At 32.5% G+C, this 21,249-nt stretch overlaps 2 protein-coding genes across 4 annotated transcripts in view; one reads left to right on the forward strand and one right to left on the reverse strand.

Annotated features, from left to right (window-relative positions):
* LOC129948901 (protocadherin-like wing polarity protein stan) overlaps positions 1 to 21,249 on the reverse strand; it is a 218,737-nt gene that overhangs the window by 120,620 nt on the left and 76,868 nt on the right. The window lies entirely within an intron of this gene.
* On the forward strand, positions 3,500 to 3,962 carry LOC129948903 (boophilin-H2-like). The gene is made up of 2 exons (XM_056060052.1): positions 3,500 to 3,598; positions 3,664 to 3,962. The coding sequence occupies exons 1-2, from the start codon at positions 3,526 to 3,528 to the stop codon at positions 3,843 to 3,845; spliced, it is 255 nt and encodes an 84-aa protein (XP_055916027.1). The 5' UTR covers positions 3,500 to 3,525; the 3' UTR covers positions 3,846 to 3,962.

Consider the following 21,249-nt stretch of genomic DNA (forward strand, 5'->3'; position numbering starts at 1 on the left):
AAATCACCTTCCTCAAAAAGTATAAATGCTTGAAAATAATATTTCTGATTAGTAAGAAGCTACCTCCCGATAGCTTCAAATCACATCTTTTTCCTACTACGAAAGAAAAACATAAAAATCAACCATGAAAATAATTTTCGGATTTTGTCTGGTTATTTTGAGTTGTTTTTTATTGATCGTAAAAGCTGAAGACTCTTGTAAGTTTTAATTCAACCCTTAAAACCTTTTTAAGATTTAACAAATATTTGTTGTTTTTATTTTAATTTAATTTTTTAATTTCATAGCTGATTGCAATGCTGAACCTTTTCATAATAGAAATGGTATGATTTCTTGTATGGGTTATATGCCATCGTATTCGTATGAACCGAAAACAAAAGAATGTAAGAAATTCATATATGGCGGTTGTGGAGGCAATGGTAACCGTTTTCCATCAAAGGAGAAATGTGAAGAAACTTGCAAACATTAATATTAAAACTTATTTTTTTGTAAAAAAAGTGTCAATTGCAATCAATAAAAACTTTTTTAATGTTCAAGAAAACATGAAAACAAAATAAGCTAGGGTATTTCCAAAGTATTTTTTAAGTATTGACTTTTTTTTAAATATCATAACCTAGGTTTTCCAACATGCAAAACAATTCGAAAATAAATTGTCTTATGTTGAAGACGGGTATTTTTGTTTAAAGCTTGAATACGAAATCATCATTTAAAACTAACTCGTTAAATGTATTTTGGAAAACTATGAAACTGTTAAATTCAATTCAATTAATGAATACTCACAACTTATGTGGTTATCTAAAACCCAAATAAGACATTAATGTAATGTAAACTGTGTCTAGAAGACACACATTTGGACTTTAGGAAATAATCAGAAGTAAAATGTTTTATATAAAAACTGTGATGTGTTTTAAATTAGTCTTAAAAACACTGTTTTTAAACATTTTTAAAGAGTGAACAAATTTCGACTTTGATTTGGAGCTTCGTCCTAAACATTTCCCTAATAGTAAACTAAGTTCTACACAAAACAACTACTAACCTTTTTTATCAATTAATAGACAATAACAAAATAGGTCGAAAACATTCAAATTTCACAGAAACTTAAAGTTCAAAGTAAACGATTTGTTTTCGACGTTTTCTTAAATTTTTCCGATTTGTCAAATTGAAAATTTTGAAATTTCTCGACGTACGTCTGTACGTTCACCACGTTTTTACCGTTCTCCATAGCGCAAGAACCAGAAAAGATATCGATTAAAATAAATTTTGTTATACAGAAAATAAGGCTGAAAGATGCAGAAAGGGCTCTCAAGAAAATTGCGTGGGTGGTTTTTTTACCATAATAGTTTGAAAAAAACGTGAACGTTTTGGTCAATCCTAAATATCTTACGAAGGAAAAACGCTAGAGACTTGAATTAAAATTAATATAATATACTGTAGTGTAATACAAAAGAAGTATTTTTTTTGAAAAAAAAATCATTTAACGGTTTTTTTTATAAATCAAAAAAACTGAAAAAAATTGTCATCTAAAAATTTTACGACTTAAAAATGATTTCATCTCCAAAACAATTTTGTGCAACGAAGAATAATGTTTTTGACATCTGATAAAATGTTGAGGAAAATCGAATTGACAGTTTTTTTTATAAAAAATAAAAATATAAAAAAAACATTACTCAAAGTTGGAAAAATTGAATATCAATTCAAATATCTTTTCAAAAACTTGAAATTTAGGCTTATTACTTATTTTATCTCATAAGAAATATTGTTTTCAAGATTCTGAAAAATGTTGAGAAAAATCGAATTGACAGTTTTTTTTACAAAAAATAAAAACCTAAAAAAAAAATTAATAAAAGTTTTTAAACATTGATTTTCGACTCAAATATCTTTTCAAAACTTTGAGATATTGGCTTTAATTAACTTTTATCTTTTAAGAAATATTGTTGTCAACATTCAGTAAAATTTTGAAAAAAATCGAATTGACAGTTTTTGCACAAAAAATTAAAAACATAAAAATAATTTAACAAAAGTTGGTAAAAATTGATTTTCGTCTCAAATATCGTTTAAAATATTTTAAATATTGTCTTCAAACTAATTTTATCTTATAAGTAATATTGTTTTCAAAATTCGGTACAATTTTGAATAAAATCGAATTGACAGTTTATTTACAAAAAATAAAACTCAAAAAAAAAAAAAAATAATAATACTAAAACTTGGTAAAAATTTACTTTCGACTCAAATAGCTTTTCAAAAATTTGAAATATTGGCTTCAAACTTATTTTATTTCACAGAAAATATTGTTTTCGATATTCAGTAATTTTTATATAAAAATCCAACAGTCCGTTATTTCATAAAAAATAAAATCTATAAAAAATAGTACGCAAATTTGGTAAAAATTGATACGGGTAAATATAGACAAACTTTTAAGCAAGACAGAAGGGATGAGAAATTATCAGTATGGGTCGCATCCCAGCCTCTTTTTTTTTTTGATACGATAAATTGTTTTCGAGATCAACGTGAAAAACTGAAACAATGTCTAAGTTAAAAATTGAGACTTTAAGGGAAATTCTGACATCTCAGGAAAAATCCATCATTTCATTTAACAACTCCCAAAAATATTATTTTAAATTCTTTAAGCAATCTAAAATCCAATTTTTTACAATATAGGGGTTGAAGGACGTGAACTTTTCTTGTGATATTTCAAATACTATTGAATTTTTCTTGCATCTTTTGTAAATCAATTTTGTGCGTTTTATATATTATAATTATATTTGTATTTTTGAAAAGAACACGAGTCTTCCAATAAGAGGATTCATCCTGAACAGACAGCTATTTGTTCAAATGTCACTTTTGAAACTGATATCTTTTGAAAGTTGACAAGTTTAAACTAAGCAATGGCCCGAAATGGAACTATGTCCTCTCAAGAAATTCATATTTTCAATTCACTTTATAAATGGTTGAAATTTAGCAGAAATTAAAAGTAAGAGTTTTCACAATTTTGTTTGTTAAAAGTTGATAAATTGACTCTTGCATGTATGTAATGAATTAATTTTTTAAAACTGATTATTGGAAGGTTTTTTCTGGTTTTGGGTTATATTTACTGTAACAATTTGAAGATATTTTTTGCAAGGCTTGTTTTTAAAAATCTAAACACAAAAGAAATAAGTCTTGTCCAGGTATTTGGTAAGAGTGAACGTAAGTAGGTCCATCAAAATTATTTTTTTAAAGAAGACGATTTATTGTACTTTTGTAAATATTTATATTTGCATCATTATCTTGTTTGCTTATATTTACCAAATTAATTCTTTGTTGTTGTATAAAAATATAACAATAAAATGCATATCTATCCTTATCTTAATTTCTTAGAATCCCAAGTAACCGTGCGGCCTTGAAAAAAGCTTGTGCCATCAAATTTTTGCACATGCTCTTAATTTACGACATAATAATGTAGATTTAAATTCTTTCAAAAAAGTATATAAATGTTTGAAAAAATTGTGTCTGATTATTAGTATCGTATCTTTCAAAAAAGTCAGAACCATGAAATTATTTGTTGGAATTCTTATTGCTATTTTGGGCTGTTTGGCATTAAACGTGTCTGCTGAAAAACCCGGTAAGTTTTTATTTTCGGAATGTATTTTTTTTTATTTTTATACAAACGAAATTCAATTTCTTTAGCTCTTTGTAATCTCGAACCTTTCGCTGATGGAGTTGGACCGGTTAAATGCGATGCACTTATGACAAAGTATTCGTACGATGCAAAAACAGATGAATGTAAGGAATTCAACTATGGTGGCTGTGGAGGAAATGATAACAAATTTGATTTACAAGAAGAATGTGAACGGATTTGTAAAGTTTAAAGATCGAAGTAATAAAATTTTATCATAATGTTATTACCATAAGAAAGCATTTTTTTTTCAAATTCAAATCAGAAGAATTTCAAAGCATTTTGAAAGAATTAAATCACATCAAAGATATTCCGGAAAATGTTTGTTTAATACAGTCAAAATTTGAGCAACTTTGGATTCAACAAATTCACCCTCAGTTTAAAAATATTTTCAAAATCTTAAAAAAAACTTAGACTTTTGTGTATAAGAGAAGCATTTATTTGATTGACGCATTTGTCCGGCATTTCGCTTGAAATTGTTTTGAGATTAAGTAAAAAATTGCACACTTAGACTTTGAAAGTTTACTGTCTGCCTCCGACATTTCGAAGATTCGGTCATAAGGCATTGAATAAGTGCTCAAAATGGAAGTTTAAAATCCTGCGGAGAAGCTTTTGTTCCTAAAAATGGTTTCCATCAATAAAATGATATTTTCTAATTTATTTTCCCAGGTACGCCATATTCTGTATATAAAAACATTTATATTTTTAATTAAAATATAAAAATAACTTTACCAACTTAAAGTAGGGGAAATTTTCACTCGACGATTAAGTGGAAAAAAATTAAGAAAACATAAGTTTCCCAGATACAAATTTAATTAAAGAACCAACAAATGATAAAGAAAAATCGTTCAATAGCAGACAATTTTTGTAAGAGAAAGCGGATTCGACAAACAATGATGATTTCACATTGATCCCTTTTAAAATACTTTTATTCGCAACTAATTTCAAGTTCATAAAACACATTTCGGAATCGAGGTTTTAATCAAAAATGAAATTACGATTATAGAGAAATTTAAAAAGTAGGGACCGACGCATCTGTTGATCTGTCTTTATGTCTCTTTTTCCTCTGTCCTTAAACCTAAAACATTCGCTCAATCGAGTTTAAACTTGGATATTAAGGTATTGTATTTTCATGAGATATTTGAGTCAAATATCAAAACTAATATTCAAGTTTAATCATTTGCAACTCCTTAAAAGCCAATAAGGAGATATTAAAGGATAATAAGTATTATAATATATCATACGAGTTCATTAATTATTAAGACTTCCAAACCCTATCTATTCAAGCCTAAACATAATATTTTATAAAAATTCTTCTACTTATTTTAAATGCTCTGAATTTTGACAAAACGAGTAAAAAGAAATTTAATAAGTTCCAATTAATGCCATGAAATGTTATTTGTTTAGCTGACCTTGATTTGTTGAACTTATGACCTGTGTGGAAATGCACAATTATCTTAATGTACAACGTACCACGCACGAATATTTGAGTTGTGTTGTATTCCGCCTTTAAATCAAACTAAACATCCGGTATGACATTTTTGTCTCCACCCACTTGGGCTTTGGCAGCACTCTAATTAATAATAACACAATGCTACCTTATTAATAAAACTTTTCCCCCGGATATACGACAAACTGCTGTAGTCCTTATTTTTGTTAAAGTAAATTTATCTTAATGATTAATTATTTCAATTTTTTGAAACAATGAGCTCAAAAGTTTTTTTTCTCAGCGACCAAACGCAAAAATTAAAGAGAGACTGGGAAGCGACCCACATTGATAATTTCCCATCTTGTCTGTGGATTTGTGTTGCTTAAAAGGTTTGTAGGTTTTCGGGTTTTGTTAAAAAAGTTGTTAGTTGAATTATTCTTACAAATTTTAAATTACCAACAATATTGTTGAAAAAATCTAGTTTTATTTACCAATTTCTTAAATTTTTACAAATTGGATGCATGAAATTAATTTGAGATATATCAAGAACCGAACATAAATTCTTACCAAATTTGCGTTACTTTTTTTAGTAGATTTTTTATTTTAATGAATAAACGGGCTGTTGGATTTTTATAAAAAAAAACTTGTAAATATCGAAAACAATATTTTCCGTAATATTATTTAAAAGAGTTTGAAGACAATATTTTTAATTTTTGAAAAGCTATTTGAGTCGTAAGTAAATTTTTACCACGTTTTAGTATTGGTTTTTTGTTAGGTTTTTATTTTTTTTTGTAATAAAATACATTTTGCTCAAAATTTTACTGAGTGTTGACAACAATATCTCAAGTTTTTGAAAATATAATTGAGTCGAAAATCAATTTTTTCCATTTTTTGTTAAATTTTCTTTTAAGTTTCTATTTTTGTAAAAAAAAAAACTGTCAATTCGAATTTTTCTCAAAATTTTTACAAATGTTGAAAATAAATTAAAATTAGTTGGAAGCCATAGTCTTAAGTCTTTAAGAAGATATTTGAGTCGAAAATCAATTTTTACCTTTTTTAATTAATTTTTTTGTTAAGGTTTTTATATTTTGTAAAGAAACTGTAAATTCGATTTTTCTTAAAATTTTTGCAAGTGTTGAACACAATGCTTCTTATAATTTAAAATTTGTTGTAAATCATTGTCTCAAGTTTTTTAAAAGATATTTTGTCGAAATTTAATTTTTACCAACTTTGAGTAATGTTTTTTTCAGGTTTTTAATTATATAAACAAAACTGGCAATTCGATTTTTCTCAAAGTTTTGAAAACCTTGTTTTTATTCTCAAAATTTTCGAGGCGACACATTTTTTTTTCAGTTTTTTTAATTTATGAAAAACCGTTAATTGAATTTTGTTTCCAAAAAAAATATATTTGTGTGGTATCACGTTACAATATATTAAATACAATTTATTTCAAATCTCGAGCGTTTTTGTTTCGTAAGATATTTAGGATTAACCCAAATTTTCACCTTTTTTTTAAACTGCTAAAAAAAACCACCCACGCAATTTCCTTGAGAGCCCTTTCTGCAACTTTCTGACTTATTATCTATATAACAAAATTGATTTGAAGTCGATATCTCTTCTGGGTCTTCAACGAAAAAAACGTCACGAACGTAAACGCGCACGCATAGACATCTTTCTAAAAATCTTTTATTTCGACTGTAGGGACCTTGAAACGTCGAGAAATGTCAAAATTTTTAATTTAACAAATGTCAAAATTTTCAATTTAACAAATGTCAAAATTTTCAATTTCACAAATGTCAAAATTTTCAACACTATCATAAGCTTTTGGAATGGGTTTTTCCAACATATGGTTTCATTTTGAATATGTTGCTATCAGGGCATCTGTCAATTTGTCAATTTTGAAGCTTTTATCTTTTGCATTTTATACAATTAAAGCTAAACAATCACTTAAAAGTAACAAAACATTTTTCTGCAGCTCTTTAGAATTGTCATAATTGACTTAATGCAAAAATGGTGCATATTTTTCAGTCACATGTTCGAAGTTTTTTTGTAAGAAAAAGTTCGAGGCAATGATGTTTCTTGATAAGCTTATCGAAATAGCACGGACATTTTGTGATTAATAATTTTTAGACTTTTTTGGGGGCCTTCGTGAAAAATAAGGACAGTGCCAATACTTAACATTTGATTCAGAACCCACAAAAAGGTGAGAGTCGAGAAGATTTATCTAAAAGAGGAGAGTGTACAAATTGGTCAAGAAAAATTTTATGAAGTCTATTTAAAGATTGAATCGCGTACTTTCTTAATCTCAATAAAATAAACACATATTTATTTTTTTAAAGAAATTATTCTCGTTTTTTTTTTTAAATATCGGGATGAATTTTTTTTATTAAAAAACCTCATAGAATTCATGTTGGCCTATTATTTTTTCTTAAGTATTAAAATCTTCACTTAACCTTTTTTTAACAAAAACTAGAACAATCTCTATCATACATCACTTCAAATTCAGATCAAGGCCCATTTTCCATTATTTTTCTCAAACAATTGTACGGGTACAAAAATTATAACCCACAAATTTTAGATGTTGACCAAAATATTTCTAGTAAACCTAAAAACAATATCTACTTCACGATAATTTTTAAGCAACTTGATCTATTCCTATTTTCGAAAACTCTTGAACCTCTGCTCTTCATGTATAAATCACTAGACCCCAAATATCCAATATAGTAAAAGTATCTTCATTTTCATTCTCTTCGTTTTCAATAAGAAGAAGAACAAAAATCTTCATTTCTTCTTCTATACACTTCAGAGCAGCCTCTAGAAGAAGCTATGGAAGGTGCTCTTCTAAGTCATTTTTTGTTTTTGTATTCTTCAAACAATATATTCCTTGACTTGTTTCCACAAAGTGGATGCACTTGTAAGCTGTAATAATTCCTTTTACTTCTTTAGCGAGGTCAACCAGAAGCCAAAGAAGATGTTCTCTTCCGCGTAAAGTGCTCCACTACCTACTTCTTTGATAGCTTTTGTGTGTTCCTCTTTTTTATTCGTCTTCAAAATTGAAGATGTGTATAGTGAAGAGACTTAGTGAAGGAGTCGGAGGGTACCTAGATTTTTGTCTTTGCTTTTCATATTCGGAGCACACTTTTGAGATATATATTCTTCTTGTTGGGTTCATTCTTAAATATCATACAACCGGAAGTGTGTGACACTAAGTCAAACAATATGGCTAAATCAAAAACCTCTCTTAATGTCTAGAACCAGAGATGCCAATAGAAAGGTAGAGGTATGGAAGCATTAGATTTCTGATGGCACGGTCTCTGTGATGACAATAAAAATAAAGATCTTTTGTCAAAATGGCAATTGTATAGCGTGGAAATTATTTAAATAGAAACAAAAATAACCATTTTTATGGAAGCAGGGAGATGGGGAACATAAAAAAGCGAGGGTAAAAAGACAAAAGAGATTTTCTACTTCTGGTTCTGCTAAAGTCCCCCTTTTTGAATATTTTTTTTCTTTATTTTTTGTTTTAAATGAAAACTGTATGCACAATTCCCCAACACATAATATTTTCCAGTTTTGAATTCTCAGGTCTCAGTTGTTCTCAACATGGGGTGTAGAATTGCAAAACTTATCTGGGAAAGTGAACACACGGGGCGTCAGAAAGATACATTATACAAGTAGATACATACATTTGTATCTCTGAAACAGTGCTTGTGTATCTATGCTTCTAGAATGGTAAAATAAAGGTTATAAAGTGAGGTTAGGGAACTTTTAATGAAAGAAACAATTTAACAAAAGCGAAATTTGAGAAGTTGATGAATTTTTCAAAAGCGACAAATGTTATAAAAGAGTTTATTTTTCCTTTTTGTAGTTGTTGTTGTTGTTGCTGTTCATTATTGTTTTTAGTTTAAGTCATTTGATATTAATAATATACTTAGAGGAACCCTTCAATATATTGTTGGGATTAATTTGTTGAGTTAAACAATTAGGAATAATGAGGAGGAAATATTTGAAAGCAGAAATACTTATTAAATCGACTGGACATAGTCATTTGGAGGAAAATGGCTTCTGTTGCAACAACCAACCCCCCTATATAGAAGCTATTTAGTTAGGGTTTAAAAAAATTACTTTTTTCTATCTACTTAAAGAAATAACTTACAAGCCAATAAAGCTACTTTAAGATCTTTACGTTTTTCAGAAACTGGATTTTAACAAACAAAATTATTATTATTAAATAGCTCTTTATACATTTCTATTTTGCCGTTTAACTAGCTTTGAAGAAGCTCAATAATATGTTAATTAAGATTCTTCCAGAAACAACATCCCTAAATAAAGTGTGATTTATTAAAAGCTATAGAAAGGTTTTCAAAAAAGAACACATACAATTCAGAAAAATGCATGAAATCTTTATTTGAATCGGTTCGATAGTACGGTCCATATAATTTAATGTTTGAAGATCATTTCATGCAAATGTTGACCTTGATTACGCCTTAAATGGTCCATCCCCTTTTGTATTTTGGGCAAAACAAAAGTTTTACAGTTACGTTACGATTCGCATCAACTTTGAAGAAGACCGGCCTAATGATGCCACCAGCCCATAAATAGCACCAATTTGTGACTTTTTCTGGATGTATTGGTAGCTCTTGCAATGCTTCTAGGTAATGCTCACTCCAAAATCAAAAATACTGCTTTACGTACCCATTGAGCCAAAAATGAGCTTCATCGCTGACTGACCATAAAATGAAAGAAGCTCTCGATGAACTTTCTGCAAGCGGTTTGATACTAAAATTCATAATTAAATAATAGACCAAACTGAAGATGTTTGACAGTGAAACAAAACACGAAACATTCGTCAACTGTTTAAACCAGTGTTGCCAAAAAGATAATAGTCAAAAAATCATCCTTCAATATGCTTATTGAAGCTGATTAATATGTTTATTAATAATGAGAACCATGTTCTAATACAAATCTATAAAAATATTGGCGATATAAGGGATGTTTGTTTTTAGGAAAACTGATATCCTGATCAGTGCTGAAAATAAAATCAAGTCTTATGACTTCTTGTTGGATCTTTTCTTACCACAGTTCAGTTTTAAAGTCAAAGTATTTTTCAACCCTTGATTTATAATGGCTTAAATAAATAAAATAGCTAACACTTATTATTAGATTTAAAAAGGTTTTGAATTTTAAGTTTTTTCAAAATTTGATTAGGTTCATTGCAAATAGGGTTTAAAAAATAATAATAATAATTTTATTTACATTGAAATCAAAATATCTGAAAATCTTTTAAAGGAACTTAATAATATGGTTGTTAGTTTCAATTAAAACTGTATTTTCAGCTCAATATTGTTAAGAATAAGAATTGGTATTCTATTGATTTGATTTTAAACAAAATTAGCTGAAAACAATTTTTCTTGAAAAGTATTTAGATTTTGGCCTAAAACATATATTATATCTTCATTGTAATTCTTCTACTCTGATCGTTGAACTGGTCGAGTTGTAGAAGCTAAGTAAGGTCAATGATTCTCGAGAATCTTTTCCAGACGACTACTGAAACTAAAGGACGTTCTTATCCCTCTACCTTCCCAGAATCATCACCCCTTCCCACATAAACAAGGCATACAAGTTAACGTTTATATCACCAACTTCCATCCCACGTTGAAATGGCGAAAAAGCTAGACAGCGCTACTTTCTCCGATGCTCCTTTTCACTTTAGGTATCCTAGCTGAATTGCTGTTACCGAATCCTAATCTTTTCCTTATGTATCACCCTATTTCTTCCTCTCCTACCACCTCTTATCTTTATTGGGCTGGATCTAAGGTGTTAAATGACCCGTTCTGATGATCAACCCGGCTGGGGGCCCAATTCAAAAATAGCGCAGTCGCTAACGGAGTATGTGGATACCTGGCGACCTCCAGCCAACACAGACAAGAGAGTAGTGGCAATCCATTAACCCCCCTTTGCTGTTGGTAGCAACGAGAGTTGGAAGATAGCAATACCTAATTCCAGTAGTGGCAGGGTTGTGAAAAAAGGACCTACGACTACTAATAAGAGTACATTCATAAATGGAAAGGGGAAACTCTCAAAAACCGATATAGACAAAGGCGGCAAGCTGCTAAAATTCTAAATGCCTCTGGTGGATCATTGGGGGCTGAAAGAACACCGCAGCAAACCACTCGCGTCGAATGGGCAAACAGTTTTTTTGCTGCAACAGGAATAAAGACTCTACGTCTAAACGTGAAAGGTCTCTTGAGGGGGGCATAGCAACACCAAAACGGACTCGTGTGCACAACACCAGCACTTTCCTCAATCCCATCAAGAAACAAGCTAGTTTCAGTGACGTCATGAATGGCAAAGTCATTGTTGCGGTCATTGACAGGAGGGATGATGATGGCACAATATCGGCTGATTGTTGGCATCTTAAGCATTTTGGGAGAGGTTTGCATCAGGGTAATGTCAAACTCATAGTTTGTGGCGACCAGAGGTCTTGCGACTTATACTAGCTCGCTGTCAGCGGGTTAGTGGAAGTTTGACCAGGTGTAAAGCTCGAGGTTGCCGCTAAGGAAAACATTCCTATCAGAAATAGAGCCCGCATTTGCATTCCAATCAAACCTGCTGGTATTGAGGACATTCTCGAGATGATCAAAGTTTGTAACCCATCCCTTCCGACGCATAACTGGAAGATAGCCAAGCGGACACCGTCTAATAGAAAAGCACACCACGCGACTAGGCGTATTCTCAAATGACTTTTACAGAAGCTGTATGGACGAGGAAGAAACAGTTCTTCATCTTCTCTGCACATGCCCTGCTCTGGCTCGAAAACGCAAGAATTACGTAGGGGGATTCTTCTTTAACGATCTAAATCATATCAGCATAATCAGCCTCTCACATTTCGTAAGGGACTCCAACTGGCTTAGGAGGAAGCCTCAAGAAACATGTGGTATCATAATGGGCCATTAAACTGGCCTGAGTGTATCCGTTTCCATCTTGGACAGCAACTTTATTTTTTTGCCACGAATATCTTTGACGTAAGCCTAGTTTAATTTTGAAAATAATTGCATTCTAAAAAGTAAGTAGGTTAGGTTAGGTTAACTTGGCTGCGGATCTAGAATACACACACTAAGGCCAAAAGAAAAGGCCCGTTGTGATACCACATGAATTTAGAGAATTACTTCTTACTAGTCCAACCATTTTTTAAAGCGAAGAAGATATTTGATATCCTATTTAGCTATTTCACTGGGATTATCAAAAGAGTAGTCTCCCAGATGAAGTTTGCGTCTTAGTGAAAGAGCAGGGCAAGTGCAGAGAAGGTGAGAGCCTGTTTCCTCTTCTTATTCGTCCATACAGCTCCATCAGAAGTCATTTGAGGCTACACCAAGTCCTATTGCGTGTCTGCCTATAAGACAATGCCCCGTAAGAACACCTATTAGTGTGCTAATATGAAGTCCGCTTTGAGATAGCAAGTCTTTAGAGCGTTTTAGGTCCAGTGAAGGCCATATGAGTTTTGTGGCTGTGCATGATCGTAAATTGTGCCACCTAGAATTTGCTATCGCAAAAGCTGTTTCTTTTATCATGAGTTTACATATAGCTATCGGTATACCTACCTCCTCCCTTTCAGATGAAATAGGCAAGACGGTTCCATTTTTAGTGAGTTCATCGGATCTACAATTTTCCGTGATGTCTCTGTGGCCCGGCACCCAACATAGGTGAATGTTAAATTGCTGCGGCATCTCCATAAGAGACGATCAACAATCGAGGGCCGTTTGAGATTTGGTTGAGACACCGTCAAGAGATTTAATAGCAGCCTGACTCCAGGAGTGTTTTTGTCTTCCCATTCATTTCTGGATGGAATGGTTCAAAATGATGATGAGGCGTCTCTGCCACTTGTTTACTGAAGATGTCGGGGGGTGTCAGATGGAGGAGAGTGTCTAACGCTGCTGAGGGTGTGGTTCTCAATGTCCCGCTTATGCAGAGACATACATTGCGTTGTACTCTGCTGAGTTTGTCGTAGTATTTAACTTTTTCCGGTGCAGTCTACCATACTGTAACACCGTACATAAGTATTGGTCGGATGACCGATGTGTATAGTCAGTAGGTTATGCGAGGTTGAAAACCCTATTTGCTTCCTATGGCTTCGCCCGCCATATGCCGACAGCAAGCGTATAGAGATCGCGCGACCTCTGATCGATACAAGCGATGAGTTTGACATGACCTTGATGCCAACCCCCAATCGCTTGGTACAGGCGGTGGACATCTGGGTCCAATGACTTTAAGAAAACCAGCCGAAAGCCCCAGTTTCCCCATCTGCCAAAGGTCAGAGGTAATCGTGCCATCAATATTGCTCCTATCAATGACCGCGACTATGATATTTTTGGATTCTTTAAGTACATCACTAAAAGTCGCTTTGACGTGGAGTCGTACCAACTACTTTTGTCTAGAATAGATTTAGCCCACTCCTAACTCTTGCTAAGGTTGGGATTACTTCAATCCCCTAATGTTGAACCAGGGGATTTTAGAATCCTTATCGCCTAACGCCGTTGTTTATATGAGGTCCTAGGAGCAATCTGGAGAGGTTTACACTCTTTGGTAGTGGAAAGATCATTATTCACGAATATAGGCAGTGACTTGGCACAAGCCCTTCTCCTGTGTTTGGCACAGTAGTAAAGACAGCTGACGTTGCCGCTGAACTGCCGCCTGCTGTAGATACAACCTTTACCACACACGAAGATGGGCAGTGACTTGGCACAATTCCTTCTCCGATGTTAGACACAGGTGCAACGACAGCCGACGTTGCCGCCGACGTTGCCGCCGAACTGCCGCCCGGTGTAGCTGGAGTACCGGTACCGGTTTTACGGTTTTTGTTTTAATTTATTCATTAGATTCCAACGAGTAGGCGAAGTAATGGGGGGTCCATCTGTGCAGAGGTTCGCCTACACAGATAATGCTAGCTAATCCGGAGGTCGCCTGGTATCCGGTAAATTAAGGATTGGGAAGGGGATTGGCGAGTGACCTATTCGTTTCAGGGCTCTTCTGGAGAGCCTTCTGTAGAGCTGACCTTACTCAGCTTCTACAAGTTCGACACTCAGGTAGAAAAGTAAGTAAATAAGTAAGTAATTGATTTATTTACATTAATTTACAAAATTTTAAAAATTTGTTTGACCAGGTTGACAAAAAAAATTAAAAATATTTGAATTTGTGTATGTTTTGAATTTAATAGAATTCTATCATTAATAAAAATTTATACTTGTAAATATCTTTCAAAAATATACTTAATGTTTTCCAATCATGCTCGTTAAGGATGTTTACAATCTTAACATATCTTTAAAAAGCAGTTTAAACTTAAAGAATTTTAATTTCATGTTTTCGAATATCAGTCCAAATCAAATTTAAAAATACACCAACTAGAATTTTGGTTCGCATTCCAGAATTTTTTCGAACTTCCGAATTGGTCACAAGAACAATGACATACACTTTTTACGTCAAGACATCTATTTTTGGTTATATTGGATTTGTCATTGAGTTTTTCTGTAATGTGGCAGTTTTTGAGCGATTTGATAATTTTGTTTATTTTATCGTTATTTTTTTTAGCTAAAACGAATTGTTTTCAAAGAAACATCATAATAAACACGGATCTTCTGATTTTTGACTTTCACCGTAAAGTTTTTGGTCAACAAAACCCAAAACCCGAAAATACATATTTAAAAAAAAATAATTTCTCTTCAATTATCTATTTTATTTATTTCTTGTTGAAAATTGAATTCTAGCATTTAAAAATCTTATGTTTCTACATTTTCAAGTATGATATACATTTTACGAAAAAAGACTGTTTTTTTTTGTTATCCACTATAATACATAAAACTTAACCTTTTTTTTAAACTTCAATTCATGAAGAATTTTTAAAATTCAAACAAAAACCATAAGATCTTAAATTTCAAATGTATAAAAGTTTCAGGCACTTTAATTCAACAGATGATTTCGTGAATTTAATAATTATAACAATATTACACATAATCAACTTCCACGTATAAATTTTTAAATTTTATTTTTGACAATTGTTTTTTAATAACCTCGAAATCTCATTCCTTCCAAAAATGTAATGTGTGTGTGACGTGAAGGCAATTTGTGTGTTGGATAATTCATAACAAAATCATCTTCTATAACTAATTATGTTATAAGTTTATTATATTTTTGTTTTATTTCCTTTCTTACCAAATTATCACACATTATATTTTCTTTTTTATGATTTTTATTTTATTATGGTTTCTATAAACTTAAAAGAAAAATCCTAAATGCTTTGACATAAAAAGTTTGAAAAAGAAAAAATATAAAAAAGGTAAAAATTCCAACACGCATGCGTAGCTCAACTCACAACCTCTTTTGTTAATTGCTTTTCCTCACTTCCCGCTAAAGATCAATTTTCTACTTTTTTATATTTTTTATTATTTTCCATTAAAATAAGCTAAAGTTGTATTAAAAAGAAAGATAAAAACTTGAATATCATCTTAATGGTAACCAGATTGGATTTTTTTCTATCGACGTGAGACCGACGACGATGCCTCTTCGAATGAATCTTGAGGTCACTAACCGACCAACCGACCGGACTTATGTATGTCCAGCTCTTATAGTCGCACCTATGCTTGGCATAAGAGTATAGATACTCAATAGACCATCCATCCATACCTTTATGATGATAGATGCATCTTCAACTTTTATAACACAAATCTTCTTTATGGGCCACATGTGGTTTGGTGTTTTGGCTTCATTGGGGTTGCTGAAGATGATGATGTTATAGAGCAGTGCCAGTGCCAATGCCAGTGCCAGTGCCAGTGCCAGAGTGCGATTTCTATGAAGACAAAGCGTATAACAGCTTTATTAAGCCAAGCCACTGCATTCTTAACTCCTTTGTGGATGACGATGAAGAGCTACGATGAAAGTTGAAACTTGAAAAAGAAAGAAAAGAAGAAGAAAACGCGGCCATTAATCATAGAGCGACAACATCATCTTCATCATCATCACCATCAACAGCCAGAACCAGCACCAGTACCATCAGCATCCTCATTCTATCCGCAACATAGTATTTGAAGATAGATACCGTAAAAAGATACAATATCTAACTTTTTCTTTTCCGATGCAAAGAACCATCAAAGAGTGGCACAAGTCGACTATGTGCGCAAAGAATCATGATGTGGTTTTAATTAAACCTCTTACTGAGGTACCACTTCAATTTGAGACAATAGTTCTGGCATTTTGTTTTTGTTGTCCTCATCAAGACTCATATAGAAACTACTTAAGCCTCATCCGGCATTTAGGCTTCAAAATGATCTATTTGTAGTTTTGTATTCAAATTTAATTTTTGTCTGCTCTCGGATGTTATGAAATAGTGGCATCAGGAATGTGGTTATATGTGAAAGTCCTTTTAATTCAATTATGTCTCAAGAGACAGCTACAAGTGGATGGGCGGTATTTTTCGTATCGTAATTTTTAAAAGGAAGTTGTGATATGGAAATGTATCTACGAGTAGACGTATACATATTTTACTGACTCTGGATAATGGGATTAGCATGCGCTAAATGTAATTTGCCATATTACTTTAGGGGAAGTGACACTTATCCAATTGAATTTTGCGATTCTTGACTACTTTTTGTTTGTAGCAGCAGCAGTTCTAGAATTGAAATGTCAAACCAGGTCGCGTTGTTGAAGATGAAATGGCACAGAATTAAGAATTATCAAAAAGCAACCCAAGGAAATGACGTTTCCTTCGTCATCTTCTCTTTCATTCAAGATGTAGATCAAGACTTGGCACAGTTGGCGTCGTCATCGTGCTTCGTTTGCATAAACCTATACCTACCTATCAACCGATATGATGGTAGCTAGGTCTAGAGATGGTGGGTCGGTAAGGAAGGGTGAGGTATTCTACTTCCGTTTGGAACTCTAATTGCAGTTCAATTGAAAGGAACGATATGACAATATGATGGGGATGATAGATCGATTGAAATCGAGTCATTTTCGAGTTCAGGCTCTCTCTTTCTGTCGTCTATGGGTGTTGGTGACAATTGAGATTAATGATTTTGTGACGTCAACAGAGCAACGAATGAAAACGACAATGACGCGACGTGTAGATTCGATACGATTAGTTCAAAACACAATCAAATGGAATACAAAATATCAAGTGGAATGGGAAAGAGAGAGAGACTAAAACGTGTTTGACTTAAGGGTTTAGGTAGGTGTTTTTGTTTCTAATAGTCCAGGAAAATAAGTTACAAGAAGATAATAGACTACGACAAACACTGTTAAATTCGAATTTATAACAACATTTTTTTTTGTTTTTAGTGCCCGTTGGATTCAGTTCAAACCCTGCCTGTGCCATCTAAAGTTTTTTTAACGGACACTACTTCTTGGGAGGAATTCAAAGATTCTCCAAGAGTAATTCTTGTCATGAAAAGTAATTTCTCAAATAAGCAGTTCGGTATCGACTTAAAACTGTATGTCCCTCCCTTCCTGATAACATTACTCGCACACAGGAATGGTTGAGGGTTGTAAGTCACAAATCCCTAGTTCTCAACGGATTGTTGCGCCACTCTTGGGAGATTTGTCAATTTCTTTCAAGGGGCAGTATCTGTGAAAAAAAAAGTTTAGATGGCACAGGCAGGGTTTGAACCCAAGACCTCTGGATTGACACCGCGAGCATTAGCACTAGGTGCTAAATCAAAAGTAATAAGAGCTTAAATGGGATTTCAACCTGCATGCAATACTCATTGATTAATTTTAGTGAGCTTAATTTTGTTCAGTGTTTTTATTCTTCTTCAATTACAACTGTTAATTTCTCTCAAATCACTCTAGTGAATCAAATCGATATCAATTAATTAATCCAAAGCTACTCAAGTGTTGGAAGAGCCTTATGTGAGTGATAAGAAATCAGTTCCTGATAGGATTCTATCAATTGTCTTGAAATTTTGTTTTGCTGCTCTTTCAAAATCATTAACCATTTACCATTAACGCGATTTTTAATGAATTCCTGAGACACGGACATTTTTTAAACGATTAGAAAATGTCTTATATTATACCCATTAACAAATCAGGACCCAAGCAAGATGTCACCAGTGAACGTTCTATAAATAAGCTTTCAACGATTCCGAACTTGTTTGAGAAAATCGTTTATATCCCTCATTGGCCTTTCAACACGCTTTTGTCTCTGGAAGATCGATAACAACTAATCTCTAACCATTCTATGCAATTATTTCAGACGTTAAATTTTAGATGGTTTTCAATCTGATGTTATTTACACTGATATTTCTAAAGCTTCCTATAGAGCCAAACATGACATCTTAAAAGCTTAACTAAAGGGTGATTTTTTTTAGGTTAGGATTTTCATGCATTAGTATTTGACAGATCACGCGGGATTTCAGACATGGTGTCAAAGAGAAAGATGCTCAGTATGCTTTGACATTTCATCATGAATAGACTTACTAACGAGCAACGCTTGCAAATCATTGAATTTTATTACCAAAATCAGTGTTCGTTTTCGAAATGTGTTTCGCGCTTTACGTCCGATTTATGGTCTACATAATCGACCAAGTGAGCAAACAATTAATGCGATTGTGACCAAGTTTCGCACTCAGTTTACTTTATTGGACATTAAACCAACCACACGAATGCGTACAGTGCGTACAGAAGAGAATATTGCGTCTGTTTCTGAGAGTGTTGCTGAAGACCGTGAAATGTCGATTCGTCGCCGTTCGCAGCAATTGGGTTTGTGTTATTCGACCACATGGAAGATTTTACGCAAAGATCTTGGTGTAAAACCGTATAAAATACAGCTCGTGCAAGAACTGAAGGCGAACGATCTGCCATAACGTCGAATTTTCAGTGAATGGGCCCTAGAAAAGTTGGCAGAAAATCCGCTTTTTTTATCGAAAAATTTTGTTCAGCGATAAGGCTCATTTCTGGTTGAATGGCTACGTAAATAAGCAAAATTTGGAGGGAAGAGCAACCAGAAGCCGTTCAAGAACTGCCCATGCATCCCGAAAAATGCACTGTTTGGTGTGGTTTGTACGCTGGTGGAATCATTGGACCGTATTGTTGGACGCAACGTTACGGTGAATGGCGATCGCTATCGTTCAATGCTAACAAACTTTTTGTTGCCAAAAATGGAAGAACTGAACTTGGTTGACATGTGGTTTCAACAAGATGGCGCTACATGCCACACAGCTCGCGATTCTATGGCCATTTTGAGGGAAAACTTCGGAGAACAATTCATCTCAAGGAATGGACCGGTAAGTTGGCCACCAAGGTCATGTGATTTGACGCCTTTAGACTATTTTTTTAGGGGCTACGTCAAGTCTAAAGTCTACACAAATAAGCCAGCAACTATTCCAGCTTTGGAAGACAACATTTCCGAAGAAATTCGGGCTATTCCGGCCGAAATGCTCTAAAAAGTTACCCAAAATTGGACTTTCCGAATGGACCACCTAAGACGCAGCCGCGGTCAACATTTAAATGAAATTATCTTCAAAAAGTAAATGTCATGGACCAATCTAACGTTTCAAATAAAGAATCGATGAGATTTTGCAAATTTTATACGTTTTTTTTAAAAAAAAGGCTTTTAAGCTCTTAAAAAATCACCGTTTATTAGCTTAAGGTTCGTATTCGAGTTTTGTATTATGGTTGGAATTTTATTTGGTAGATCGAACTCAATGCTTCACCATAAATTCGTCCTTATCCCTTCCAATATCTGGTGTTCCCCAAGGAAATCACCTTGGACCTTTACTTTTTCTTCTTTTCGTTAATCATTCATCTTCTCTTTCTCTTATGTTTGCTGACGAAATTAAATTCCTAAAACCTATTAAATATAAGCTGTTTTTTTCTGGAGAGAGACGTTTATTCCTTTCTAAAACTTCTAAAAAAGGTCACACAATTTCAATTAAAGTGAACAATTTTAGCAGGGGGGGATCTTTTGAAATGTGGTTAAGTAATTATTTATATTGTTTATTGAAAACATATTTTACTTGAACATAGGAGATCATGTTATTTTGTAATTTTACACAAACGATTCAATCGCTTTTTTCGTACAGCTGACAGATTTGGAGAAAAATGTATAAACATTTTTGGGGCGCATTTGATCTAATAATTTAAAATAATATCGGGGATTTTTTTCTTGAAAATATTTCTAAGTTTTAACATGAAGAAAGGACAAAATATAGTTTAAATGAAAAAAAAAAGAGTAACTGAAAAAGTGCAGAAATAAAGATTTGAGATATGTTCACTTGGCGATACTTAACAAAATATCCAAGATTTAGGGCTTACTTCTTTCATAATATTTTAAAGTATTAGGATCTTCAATGCCCCTTTTCAACTTTTTTTTTTTAAATAATATTTCTTACGATTTTTTCCAAATCAAGTGTAATTGATACCCTTTCACATCAATAAAATTTTTTGCTTGTGTCCAAAATAAGAGTACTTTTTGGAGACGTAGAAGCGCAGCTCTATCTTTCATAAAATAAAATTCAGTGTTTTCGGAATTTGTTCGCATTTAATTTTCCTGGACTATAAGACTTTATAATACAAATTCTTTTATAAGCTTAGATACACATGTACGAGATCTCGTATACATAATCCCGAATGTTTAAGTAATTTGTCAAAATCACTTGAAATAAAGCCCACGTTTTGGATATTAAGCATTCTAGATGCCTTATTTATGTTTGGATTACATGTGTCATTCAGAAAAAAGTTTCACAGACATTTTAAAAACCCACACATATGGCACTTTATTTCCATCAGCATCTTTACATACATTTTATACATAAAGTACCTTTAAACCTTTCAAATAAAGGTACTTTATTTAAATATTTCCAAAAGCTCAATCAAAAATTAATACCTAATGACTTTTAAGTTCTTTTATATTTACGATCTAAGTTAAAGTAAAGCGATAAAAAATAATAATTGATTTTACAAAAATTTTAGATTTTACTACCTGGTATTTTATTACTTTATCGAAGAATCAAAAAGTCATTAAGTTGAAATTATAAAAATTTACCTTTTGAAAGGTACCTTTACTTTGGTTGTAAAAATTATAACACATCACTTTATATTGATGGCAAAATTAACTTTTTTCCTTGATGGTGGTTTGATCATCATCAAAAGATTCTATCACCAAAGCGGATTAAAGAATTTT

Source organism: Eupeodes corollae, chromosome 3 (assembly GCF_945859685.1).
Source record: "Eupeodes corollae chromosome 3, idEupCoro1.1, whole genome shotgun sequence".
Classification (NCBI taxonomy): Eukaryota; Metazoa; Arthropoda; class Insecta; order Diptera; family Syrphidae; genus Eupeodes; species Eupeodes corollae.

What these genes read in the sequence shown, in the direction of transcription:
- LOC129948903 (XM_056060052.1), top strand. Translation starts at nt 3,526, where the DNA reads ATGAAATTATTTGTTGGAATTCTTATTGCTATTTTGGGCTGTTTGGCA. An exon ending in CGTGTCTGCTGAAAAACCCG is followed by an intron (nt 3,599 to 3,663) that starts GTAAGTTTTTAT and finishes CAATTTCTTTAG; the next exon opens with CTCTTTGTAATCTCGAACCT.